The sequence below is a fragment of the Crocuta crocuta genome, unplaced genomic scaffold, assembly GCF_008692635.1.
Source record: "Crocuta crocuta isolate KB4526 unplaced genomic scaffold, BGI_CrCroc_1.0 scaffold273, whole genome shotgun sequence".
Taxonomy (NCBI): Eukaryota; Metazoa; Chordata; class Mammalia; order Carnivora; family Hyaenidae; genus Crocuta; species Crocuta crocuta.
In genome coordinates, this window is record NW_027529425.1 from 5,754,277 (window position 1) to 5,766,098 (window position 11,822).

Genomic DNA, 11,822 nt, shown 5'->3' on the forward strand with positions numbered 1-11,822 from the left:
AGGTTTCCCCATCTGCTTCCTCCTCCTGAGTCACTGCTGAGTCACTGAAGTGTGTCCCTTGGCGCCCTGGTCAGGGGCCAGCACAGCCTACTGAGTCCTCTCTGACTTCTTGGGCCACTAGTGCCCTATTTCAGGTCATTCGGTCTGTGGCCAACTGCACAAGGCTGAATCTCGGTTCCTGGTTGGGAGGTGATTCTCATGCCTCCAGAGCAATGGTGGGACCTGGGCCTCAGTTTCTGCATCTGTAGAGTGGGGCCAGAGTCTGGCCACAGTCATTCAGGACCAGGCAGGAAAAACCACCATAGGTCCAGCCAGTGCCTCCAGACAAAAGGAGGGTAGGGTGGGGACAGGCCTTCCTCATGCCCCACACCCTCTACCCAGTGTTCCCCCTTTACCCCCTGCCTTTCTAGGGGCCTAGCAGCGGGAACCCCAGTTTGCACATCAGGGACAAGAGTCACAAGATTCTTCCCTGAGATTACATAGCTGCAAGTGTCAGACTCCAGAGCCCCTGGATCCTGCCCCCCCTCCCAAGAAAGTGTGGTTCCTGGAGGCCCTTCAGTACTGTGGGGATTTTCTCTCCAATACCCAGGCCCCAAGGAACAGTAGGTTTGGGGCTCTAGCAGTGCTTTTCCAGGACCGTATATTGTGGGTCCCTCCTTTTCTCCACCCTGGACCCCCTTTAGTGTTCTTTCTCCAGGGACTGCCCCTCACTTTAGGAAAAGGTTTCACAGATCACACACATTGCAAGTATTAATCAGTGATGACCTCCCTTCCATTGCACGCCAATCAGAGGCAGAGGACACCTGCCCCCCTGGATGCTCTGAACAGCCCAATGTATGAGTTTCTTGTGGCTGCTGTAACACAGCACCATAAAATAGGCAGCCTGAACAACATGAAGTTACCATCTCTCAGTTCCAGACCTCCAAGCCTCAGCTCAAACTGTCCACGGGGTTGGTTCCTTCTGGGGCCTTGAGGGAGACTCTGCTCCATGCCTCTCTCCTGGCCGCTGGTGGCTCTGGTGACCCTCGGGTTCCTCGGCTGTAGGACACATCACCTGCTTCCGTCTTCATATGGTGTTTCTCCCTGTGCCTCAGTATCTCCTAGTCAATGGATCCAAATTCTATCTTATAGAGATACACCGTCATTGGATTGGGGCCCTCCATAATCTACGATGACTTCATCTTAACCTGATGGCATTTGCATTGACCCTATTTCTGGGTAAAATCATACTCACAAGCACCAGGAGTTAGGTCACAGACATATCTTTTGAGGGGGACACAAGTCAACTTCAGTACAGCTAGGCTGGCATTTTATATGTTTGGGTCATGCTTTCTGGCCTTATCAGAGGAAAATGCACAATATTTTGAGGCTTCTGGAAACATGGAAAAGAGCTCATAAGGACCCATGCATTTCACATGGGGACCCTGGTAGGCCAGCCACACTGGTGCCAGGGGCATGGGAGTCAGGGTGAAGCAGGGGGTCTGTGACTGTGTGTCCCATTTCCAGTAACAGGAACCAGAAAACTATGCCCTTTAGGGATGGAGAATGTGACCCTTCTCTTCCTGCCCCACTGTTACTCTCCAACTGGGTGGTATGTAAATTATCCCGAGGGTGGAAACTGAGGTTTTGAAAAGGCCTCTCCTGTGTCCACAGGCCTTTGCGGGAGGCTGAGCGAGCCACCCAGCCTTATTACAAGAAAACAGACCAGTCAAGTTGATCAGATGAGCAGATGGACAGGCCTTTTGGGAGGCCACTGTCCAGAGTTGTCCCTGTCTGCAAAAGCCCAGCCCAGCCTGTTGGAAGGGGCCTGTCTGCTCACAGAGCATAGCAGACCTCAGAATCCCAGGTGTAGGAACCTCTTTCTCAGAATGCAAGGGGTCCTGGGGTGCCTGGGTGGCTCAGTCAGTTGAGCATCTGACTTTGACTCAGGTCATGATCTCGCAATTTGTGGGTTCGAGCCCCATGTCAGGCTCTGTGCTGACAGCTCAGAGCCTGGAGCCTGCTTTGGATTCTGTGTCTCCCTCTGTCTCTGCCCCTCCACTATTCACACTCTGCCTCTCTCTCCAAAATAAATAAACATTAAAACAAAAAAATTGAAAGAAAAGAAAAAAAGAATGCAACGGGTCCAGAAGTAATGTCCCAGGGTGGTGACAAGCCAGAGCCAAGAGGATGCACCTTGTGCCCTGAGGTGCAGAGAGGGGCGAGCCTGCCATGTATGTACAGCATTTCCAGTCTCCTCTGTTCTTGGGGTTCCCACCTCCACTTTAATAAAGCATGATAATGCCTATTAGGAAGTGTGACTACGAGGCTCCAAAGTCCACGCTGGGCCCTCTCTGGCAGATGCATTAATTTCCAAGCTCAAGGAGGCCAGGACAGAGCCGTGTCTTTCTCACAAAAGACACAACCTTCCCCAAAGGAGTGACCAGGCTACCAGCCCATTCCTTTACACACTCGTACTGGGTCGCACTTTGATGTCCTGAGCACTTTACACTCATTGTACTTCCCTTTCACGGACGAAGACACTGATGAACAGAGAGGGTGAGTAACTCGTCCAAGATCACACAGCTGTGGGTGGTCAAGCCAGGCTGAGTCCACATCGCCCTCATTTGACAGACAGGCTTGCCGGCTACTCAGGCTGCATGCGGAGGAGGCCAGCCCAGCTCTTCCAGGCCGACCCCCGAAGAAGCTCAAGAACTGTGCAATGGTCTTGCCCACGAGGGAGTGTCCGCGGGAAGTGCGGCTTGATGTGTGGACGTGAGAACAGGGTTCTGGCCCCCGCCCCCACTTACGGGTGGAGACACGGCGGCCCAGCGCCCTCCCGGCGCGGGGAGGGTTCCCTGATGGGCGGAGCCTCGTCCAGCGTGCCAATGGCGGCGCGGGGGAGGGGCTGGCGGGCAAGAGAGCGCGGAGGGGCTGGGCTAGAGGGCCAAGGACGGTGGGAGGGAGGATGGGGGCGGGGCAGAAGGCCTGCGGACCNCCCGCGGCGGCGCGCTCCCGAGGCGGCCGGCCCGCCATGGCCGGGGTCAGCTACGCGGCGCCCTGGTGGGTGAACCTACTGCACCGGCTGCCCCACTTCGATCTGCGCTGGGAGACCACCAGTAGCCAGTTCCGGCCCGAGGATACGGACTACCAGCAGGTGACGCAGCCCCCCGGGTTGAGGGTCAAGGCCCTGGGTCAGGGCCCCTCATGCCGAGGGTCACTGTCCCGTCCTTTCGAAGGTCTGAAGACTACCGAACCACCCATCGAGGGTCTTGGGCGGGGGGGCGTCTTCCTCCCAGAGGGTCGCAGCCCCAGTCCTCCTCGAGGGTCACGGCCTCCGCCTTCTCGTGAGTCACAGCCCATTTCTCCTCGAGGGTCTCCCCCTGCGTCCTTGGGGCTCCCCTCCTTGAGCGTCTAGAGACCCCCATCCTGCATGGAGGGTCCGCGGCCCTCCTGCAGATTCTAGCCTTCTCCCCTGGTGTCGCTTAGGCCCTCCTTCTGGGGTCATGTGGAGACTCTCTTCTCTCCACGGAGCCCCCTCTGCCAGCTGTCAGCACCAGCCCAGGCCCCTGTCCATCACCTGGGGCAGCCCTGAACCGTGGCCCTGCAGAGCCCCCTACCCAGCAGACCCCAGGGCTCTGAGACCAAGCCCATACCTGAGAGCACTGGGTCCAGCCAGGAGGGGATTCGTGGCCCCCTCACCCCCAGTTGGGGAAGCCGACTCACTGCCAAGATTTTGGTGGGTGAGTGAGATGGGCAGATGCCAGCCCTCTCTGGCCGGTAGTGTCCCCCTGCTGGGTGGCCAGGCTGTGGGATGCACACAGTGCAGTGTGTGCTGTCGTGACACCTGGCCTGCCTGGAGATCCAGCTGCCCCTGAGGAAGGGAGGCCTGGCCACAGACACTCAAGGTGGGCCTCAGTATGGGAGGCTGGAAAGGGGCTGAGCCTGGACAGAATGGGGGGCAGTGGGAGTCTGCAGCCTTCTCCCCAAGGGATCAGGCTCTTCCAGTAGAACCCTAGTCCTGGGGTCATGCCAAGCCCAAGCAGCACCACCCCCATCACCGAGCCACTGTCATTTCAGTGCAGGGCAGGGCACTAGGCTGTGGGCATTTCCTTCCTGCCTGGGGATCCGGATTCCAGAGGTCCCATGGCCAGGCTGCCTGGTCACCCAGAACTCCTCTGGGGTTCGTTCCCTCCAGTGGTCATTGCAGAGCCCTGGGTGGAGTGGAACAGCATTGCTTGTCGAGATGGCCTGGGAGTCCAGCATTCCGTGGGCAGTCTCGTGCCTCGCCCGTGTAGGACTGTCTTCCCTTAGCTACAGGATGAGACTGGAAGCAGCGAGCTAGGGCACCATGGGCATCCCAGCTCTGCACATCCCAGCACTCCCGGCCTCGTTGCTCACCTGGGGCCTGCACCCCTATCCCCCATCCCTGCTTATCTGCTCCTAAACAGATTAGAAAGGGGGCCAGGGATTGGCCCAAGCAGGCCCAGAGACAGCAAGATTTTTATAAAACTCGATGCCCACATTCTAGAAACCAAACGTGGGGTGCCGACTGGTGTTGGAGACCACCCTTTTGTGACCCCCATGGTCTTCCACATGTCATGGTTGCGTCACGTCGGTCCCCTGGCTGTCCCAGGCCAGGGACGGTGCTTTACTTTAGAAGTTCTCTGCCAGTTTTGAGTCCTGAAGCTCCGGGGGGCATCCCTGGGGCGCCTGGGACATCTGGACCCGCACAGAGCTTTCCTGCTGGCCTGCAGGCTGCACCCACCATCCTGCCAGCCTCGGGTGGACTGGCTGCGGCCCCTCGCCCACTGGGGCTCCTGGAACACATTGTGGGGTGTGAGTGAGGGCCTGATGCTTGCAGCCTGTGGCGCCCTCCAGAGTGATGGCCAGCCGCCCTGACTCAGCCGGCCCTCCTGCAAGGCCCTGTGCCCCTGCAGGTGTGTGCCCCCAGCTTCTGTGAGCACTTTCCCCTCCTCCGCTGTGGGAGGGCTCTGACTCACTCTCCTGCCTCCTCTCTGCGGAGCAGAATTAGCCGCTGAATAATTCACCACGGTGTGGAAACCAGCCTGTCTCCATCCCCCGCCACCCTCGCTCCTGGCTGGGGGCTAGTAGAGTGAGCCAGACCCGGACATGCGTCCTGCCCCTGCCCTCCCAGGGCTGGTGCTTTTGGGCAAGCCCTTGACCTCTCTGATCCTTCACTGCCACATATTGAAATCTGCGCTGGCGCACTTCTGCAGGGCCACAGTGGGGGGTGCAAGAGCCTCGTGCTCTTGCTCCATTTTTGGTGGCAGCAGACAGAGCTCCCTTCCTGGGTGGCTGGGCAGTAGGTCAGTGTGGGCCCTGTGGCTTAGGGCCCCTTCCTGCCTCCCTTGGTTTAGTATTCCTGGCTGTTGAGGGGGCAGTGTTCCCATTCCCCTCCCTGCTGGTGGGCGGCAGACCCCTCATCCTCTTGACCTAGGTGCCCCCTCTTGGCCAGCTTCTACCTGGGGTGCGGGGTCTGGTGATGCCCCCACCCCCATGTGGTGTTGGCCCAGCTGCGGGAGGAGGGCTTCTGCCTCCTGGACTGTCCAGAGGAAGAGTGGGGCCTGGGTGCAGGGGAGTAGGGGACGTATACGGCTTGAGGAGGCCAGGCTTTGTCCTTCTTTGCCATTTCCTGCCCCCACCGTCCACTGCTGGGTGCTCTGTGAAACCCGCTGGAAACCCCCATGGCCCGCCCTGTTTTGAGGCACTGTGCAGGGCTGTCTGTCACTAGTCCTTTCCCATACAAGCCAGGAAATGAGGGTGATTGTCTCCCTTGTACAGATTGGCAAACTGAGGCTCAGAGAGGGAATCAGGTCAGAATCACATGATGAGGAGGTGGTAGGAGCCAGAGTCAGCCTCCTGGGCCCCGCTCTGCCAGCCCCCTGCAGGGGTCAGGAGCAGATGAGGGGCTATTCTGAGGGCTCCCACAGTCCTGGCTGGCTTGGAGCCTCTGCAGAAGCAAGATTGGCATTTCTCTTGAGGCTCAAGGTCTCAGGCTTCCAATTTGGGGGGGAGGTGCTCCCACGCTCCCTGGCCATTGCGTCCATCTCTTGGGGGCCCGTGCTGTTTGCTGAAGGGACAGATTATAGGGAGGGTGCCACTGTGGGTTCTGTGGGGGCTGATGGGATCTGTGGGTGGATGGGTACTGGAAGGAGGCAGAGAAGCTTCTGGAGTTTGCTCTGTGCTACTCCACCCCCCACCCCCCCATCCCCCCCAGGAGGGGCTGCTAGTCTGACTCCCCTGAGGCGGGGCCCAGAGCTCCCCACACAAGGGGTACCTGGATGGCCAGGGATGGTCATTTTAGGGGGTGGCGGGGAGCCTTGCTGGTGTGAGAAAGGAGAAGACTCTCCTACGGTTGCACAGCTGAGCTGGTGGGCTGGGCCCGATATCTGGGGGCCTGACGTGCCTTGAGGCCAGTCTGTGCTCTGCAGTGATGGCAGGGGATTCGGGCAGGGGTCCCAGAGCCTCCTCTGCTGGTTGGAGAGTAGGGGCCTGGGCCCCCTCTGTTGCTTCCTGTCTGCGTGACCTTGGGTGGGACCCTCTGCCTTTCTGGGCTCCCCTTGGGGAGTCTGCCCATCAGTCCTGGACCCCCCCATGACTCCCCTTCCAAGCCCTCTGCACCCCTGTGTCCTGAAGCAGAGGCCAGATTCACTCTCTTTGCCCTCAGCTTCTCTTATTCTTGCTCCTTGGCTCTGCCAGTTCAGGGCTAGAAGCTGCGAGGTGATGGAGGCATCAGGACAGGGTCTGCAGGAGCCCAGTGGTCAGGGAAGGCTTCTCGGAAGAGGTGTGGAGGGTGCCAGCCAGGCTGTGAACACCCAGAGGGCTGGGATCTTCCTGGAACTTGGCAGTAAGTGGGCACAGTGGCTTACCTTCCAGGTCAGATGGTAGCATTCGCCTCAGGTTTGCGCAGCCCGTGAGGCCTGTTTCCTGTTAGAGCTCTGAGTGCCGGGAGATTTCTGTTGAGACCCTAAAGCTAAGACAGAGGTAGCCATTCAGAGACCCTGGGAGAGACAGTCCCTGGCAGCTGGAACAGGATGTGCAAAGGCCCGGAGGCAGAGGGAAGCCAGAGCCTCAGCCCAAAATAAGGGAGTTCCTCTGGTCTGAATGTGCTGCCTCAGGAGGTAGTGAGAGCTCTGTGCCCAGAAGTGTGTGAACCCTAATTGGGTGGCCACTTAGAGGGCATTTGAGGTCTAGGCTGTATGACTGTCAGGGCCCAGTGGTCTCCTAGCTAAGACTGCAGCCAGTGCCTTGGTTAAAAGCTGTGACCCAAGAAAGGCCCGCCGAGTACCAGACTTATGCAGGGCACCGGGTCTCATGGGCGGGGCTGGCCCTGTTGTTCTCCTTGCTGATCAGCAGATTAGAAAACGTGTTGAAGCTTAGCACATCCCCAGCTTGGCATTGGTGTGGGGTCTGTGTCACCAGGCCCTGTTATTCTGCCATTTGGTGCCTCCTGCTTTTCAAGGGTCTGTGGATGTGACAAGCCGTGTCCCCAACACTGTACTCCCCTACCCGGAGGACATGCAGGAAGGGACAGGAGCTGTTTGGGCTCTGGGCAGGCTTTGGGCAGTATGCGCTGTGGCTCTTGCCCCAGGCCACAGCTGCTGTGCCAGAGGCTCGCAAACATCCCCCTGGGCAGCCACACAGTGGCCCTTGGGAGTGGGAGGGCATCGTCACCACTAGAAGCAGAATTGAGGCCACTGGCAAGCCAGCAGTGGTGGGCTGGAGGAGTGTGGGCAGGCTCCTGCCCCAGCATGGTGCTCCCCTTCTGTGGACACGGTCCCCCAGCAGGACCTGGCTCAGGAAAGCTCAGTGGCTGTTGGGACCAGGTCCCCCTCCCCCCACAGGCAGCTTTGCTTTGGCTGCTCAAGAGGAACCAAATCTGTAGCCCAGGGACCCGGACTGGGTCACAGATATGGGAAGTGGCTGGGGCATGTGACAGGGCTGGTGGTAGGTGTGGCAGGACCCAGCTGTGCCCGTTCCTGCCTGCTGGGGTCTGCACTTAGCCTGGCGCTATGCCAGGACACACGCATGGCCCTCCCGTGGCTCTGAGGGGCTTCCCGTGGTTTGGGGGAGGGTCTGATGGGCACACATTGGGCACCGTCGCCAGAGCAAGGAGCCACTCACGCGGTCAGTGGGGGGGCCACTTTCCAGAGGGCACCCCTGAGCAGAGGTCCCAAGGAGGGGCGCACGAATGCCTGTCCTGTCCTGGGGTCCCCGCTGGAGATGGGACGGCATGTGCCTCCGGAACTGGGTGTGTGGCCTGCCCGGCAGGCCTCCTGGGGGAGCCGTGGCGCCACAGACATGGGCTGAGGCAGCGAGTATGCCTCTGGCTGTGGAGGGGCTGCAAGGGCTTTGTCAGGCCTCGGTCAAGGCCAGGCCTCCAGGCCCTGAGCAGGGGCAGGATGGGGGCTGCAGAGGAGGGGCCTAGGTGTGGGGGGTGCCCTTGGGCAGGACCAGGTGGAGGACCCAGGCTGTGGCTGGGTGGGCTGTGGGAGATGGGCTGTGCAGGGCCCCTCCATGGCCTCCCCGGCCACTGCCCCCTGCCCCCTGCCTGAGGCCTGGGTTGGGCTCACGCACACCCACGAGCCTGCACTTGTAGCCCTCCCACAGGCCTCAGTTGGCCTGCCCCTTTCACTCCCTAGAGGAGGCGGCTAAGGCCCGGGTCCCCGCAGGAGGGGTAGTGGGCTGTGAGAGGTAGGTGTCTCAGAGAGGGCGCTGTTTTGTCCCACAGGTACCCTCGGCGGTCAGGCCTGTCCAGTATTGGCTGAGGGCACAGGAGTGAGACCGACCTGCCCAAAGCCTGAGTAACCGCTTCCTTCTCGCTCTGAGGAAGGTCCTGGCCTGGGATGCCGCCCACCTAGTTCTGCCTGCTCTGGCCGCGTACGCTCCTGACTGTCATAAGGGCCACTGCAGAAGTTCGGGTGTCTAGTCCAGCCCTGGCCCCGGGCGCTGGTTAGGCTGCGCCCCTGGGCCACATCCCCCTAGTGAGTCCTGGGACAGGGCTCCAGCTGGCCTAATGGTGTGGCCAGGTCCATCAGCTGGCTCCTGGATGCATCCGAGGCCTGTGGCCCAGGTCCCTAGAGGTGGCCAGTGGAGAGTGGAGAGGTACGTGCGGACAAGCCTGGGGAAGAGCAGGGCTGTTCTGGGCGCTGCGCTGGGACCGATGTAGACACCCTCGCCACGGGAAGGGCAGCGGGGCGGGGGCTGCCTTGGGGGATGACCCTCCAGAGCATCTCCCGGGACCTCGAGCCCAAGTCCAGCCTCACCAGGCCTCCATCCCCATGGTCCCTGGAGGGCAAGGGCGAGTACGGTGTGCATGCCGCTAGGATATAGGACGTGGGCGTGCTGCTGAGGTGTGTCCACGTGTGGCCTGGTGCTCTGGGTCCGGGCCCCTCCTGGGCTCCTGCTCGGCGGCTGTTGGCTCTGTTTTCTCCAGGACGGCCACTAGCTCACCGTCATGGAATTCGTGAAACCCAAGCCCGGCTCACTGGAAAATCTGTTTTTAATTTCTGGTCGGCGTGTGGGAGCCGTGGCCAAGTGTGTTAGAGGAGTGGGGGGCTGTGGGCCCAACAGCCAGCCAGGCGCCCAACTCCGCTGCATGGCCGGGGCCTTCAGCACCCACTCAGCCTGGTCTGGGGGGTGAGGGGGGCCTTTTCCAGAGCTTTCCGCAGGAGGCCCATGTGGACTCACACCCCACTTCCTCTGTCACTTAAGTGCGTGGACCCCCAGCGTCCCTTCTGGCCTCAGGCCCCTGGCCTGGAAGGTGGGTGCCACCCCCTTCCCAGGAGGGCTGGGTACCAGGGAGGCCATGCGTGAGGCTGGGTGGGTGCTGAGGCAGAGCGCCAGCCCCAGGGGAGCAGGCAGCACTGCGTGGCGTGAGCCCTTCCCAGCAAGGGACCCTGGGCACAAAGGAGCCGTGGCAGCGGCCCAGCCCTCAACCCAGGCCCGGGGCTCCGGCCAAGACTCCTGTGGCTTCCTAGATGGTGCTCTGGGGTTTGGGATCCCACCAGCCTCGTGGAAGACCTAACCTGGTCTCTTCCTTTGGAGAAAGGGGCTCGGTGGTTCTGGGGCTGGGGTGGGGCCTCCCCCACTGGGAAGCAGTGGAGGGTCCTGCTGCTCCCCCTCCCACCCCACCTGCCGGCCCCCACCCCGTCCCCGGAGCCCCTCGGGACCTGGGTGTGCGGCCTGGTCCTCATGCCGGGCCTTCACCCAGAATGCCCCCTCTGGGAGTGTGCCCTACTCTCGTGGTGCCCTGATGGTGCCCTCTGACGCCTGTTGTCACCTCCAGTCTTCTGCGGTCCCGGGTCTGTGCTGCTGGGGTCCCAGGAGATGTGTCCCCCATGTCAGTCCTGGTGCTGGTGTGCCTCGGGCTCAGGCTGGCCCTGGGCCGAGGGCCCTTCATGTGGTGACTTGGGCCTCCCTGCTCTGAGGCAGGGTGGCAGTGAGGCAGGTGTGACCACCACGAGGACATTGGGGTGCAGGGCAGGGAGATCCCAGGCCCCTGGAGGAATTTGGACTTGCCTTCTCTTTGGGGCCTCATCCTTTAAAGCTGGTGGAACTGCCTCGAAAGGAGGGCTGGTGCAGGGTGGGGGTGAGGACGAGCTGAAGGGCAGGCCTTTCGGCCACAGCTTTCTCCAGGGACAGCCACCTTTGCAGGCTGTGGGCTTCGCACCACAAGCAGTGACAGAACCTGTCATGTGACTGTGCAGACACCCCTGACCCTCCGAGAATACCGGAGTCAGCCCTGGACTTCTGGTCCCCACGTTCTCACCCACGAGCACCGGGGCCTGGGTGAACATGACTTCCGCCAGGAGGCTGGCCAGGGGGGTGTGCCGCTGTGGCCTTTGGGGCCGTGACTGGGGCAGGGAGCAGGCCACTTCCCTTCAGAGCCCCCGTGAGGCTCCCTTGCCTGGCTGAAGGCTGTGGTAGCCCACAGAGGGGTTGACTGTGTGGGCCGTGCTTAGGGGCAGTTGCTGAGGGCATGGAGGTGCCTCTGTGGGGCGTGTCAATGGGGGAGACCATCCGTCAGGGGTTCTGACGTGTGCTATACTCCTGGTGTGCTCCAGGGTACAGCCGGTGCACAGATGTGCTGTCCCAGGACCCCATGCGGCTACCCTGGCCTGGTGGCCTCGGGCATGTCAGCATGGCGGGTGCTGAAGCTAAGTGGGGTGCATGTGCCCGTGCGCTGACTGGCCGTGTGCAGGCCAGCGGTGGGACCTTGGAGCCTTGAGCCCTCGAACCATGGCCTCCATCTCTGGACGGGGCCAGGTCTCCTGCTGCAAAGCTCTTAGCAAGGCTTTGTGACCCACTGTGGGCCCTCCCCTCACAAGGCTGGCTTGGGGATCCCCCCACCCTGTGCAGGGAACTAATTTAGGCTCATGTGGAGGACAGCTGGGGTCCTGGGCTGGGGCCTGAACGGGGACAGGGAAAGGCCTTAGACTCTGGCTCATTGGGTGTTTCCAGAGTCGACGGGGGCTTTGGGGAGCCATAGGGCATGGAGGACAGTGTGGGCATAGGCCAGGGCTGCAGGGGCCTTGAGAAGGCTGGGGTGGTCTGGGGTTGAGAGATGGGGCGAGCCATGGGGCCAGAAGCAGGGGCTGGGCCACACCGAGGCTTCACTGCAGGCGCCGCGCGGAACCCCGTGCATTCTGAGCGCCTCAGGTGGCCGGCAGCCAGCGCTGTGGCCAGTGGTCAGGACACGGGCCCAAGCATCTCGCCTCGCCTGACCGAGTGCTGACATCACCTCCATCACAGACGGAAAATTCCATTTGGTCAGAGCCCAGATGCTGATCAGGCATTTCCCATTCTCTTTCTGAATG

The 11,822-nt window shown here is 61.1% G+C and overlaps 1 protein-coding gene across 1 annotated transcript in view; it reads left to right on the forward strand.

The window, feature by feature from the left end:
- Positions 1-2,983: 2,983 nt before the first annotated feature.
- Positions 2,984-11,822, forward strand: part of TTYH3 (tweety family member 3) — a 28,771-nt gene continuing 19,932 nt past the window's right edge. The window contains exon 1 of the mRNA XM_077758847.1: positions 2,984-3,136. Coding sequence (XP_077614973.1) covers positions 3,014-3,136 — 123 coding nt within the window. The 5' untranslated portion in view covers positions 2,984-3,013. The remainder of the gene's footprint in view (positions 3,137-11,822) is intronic.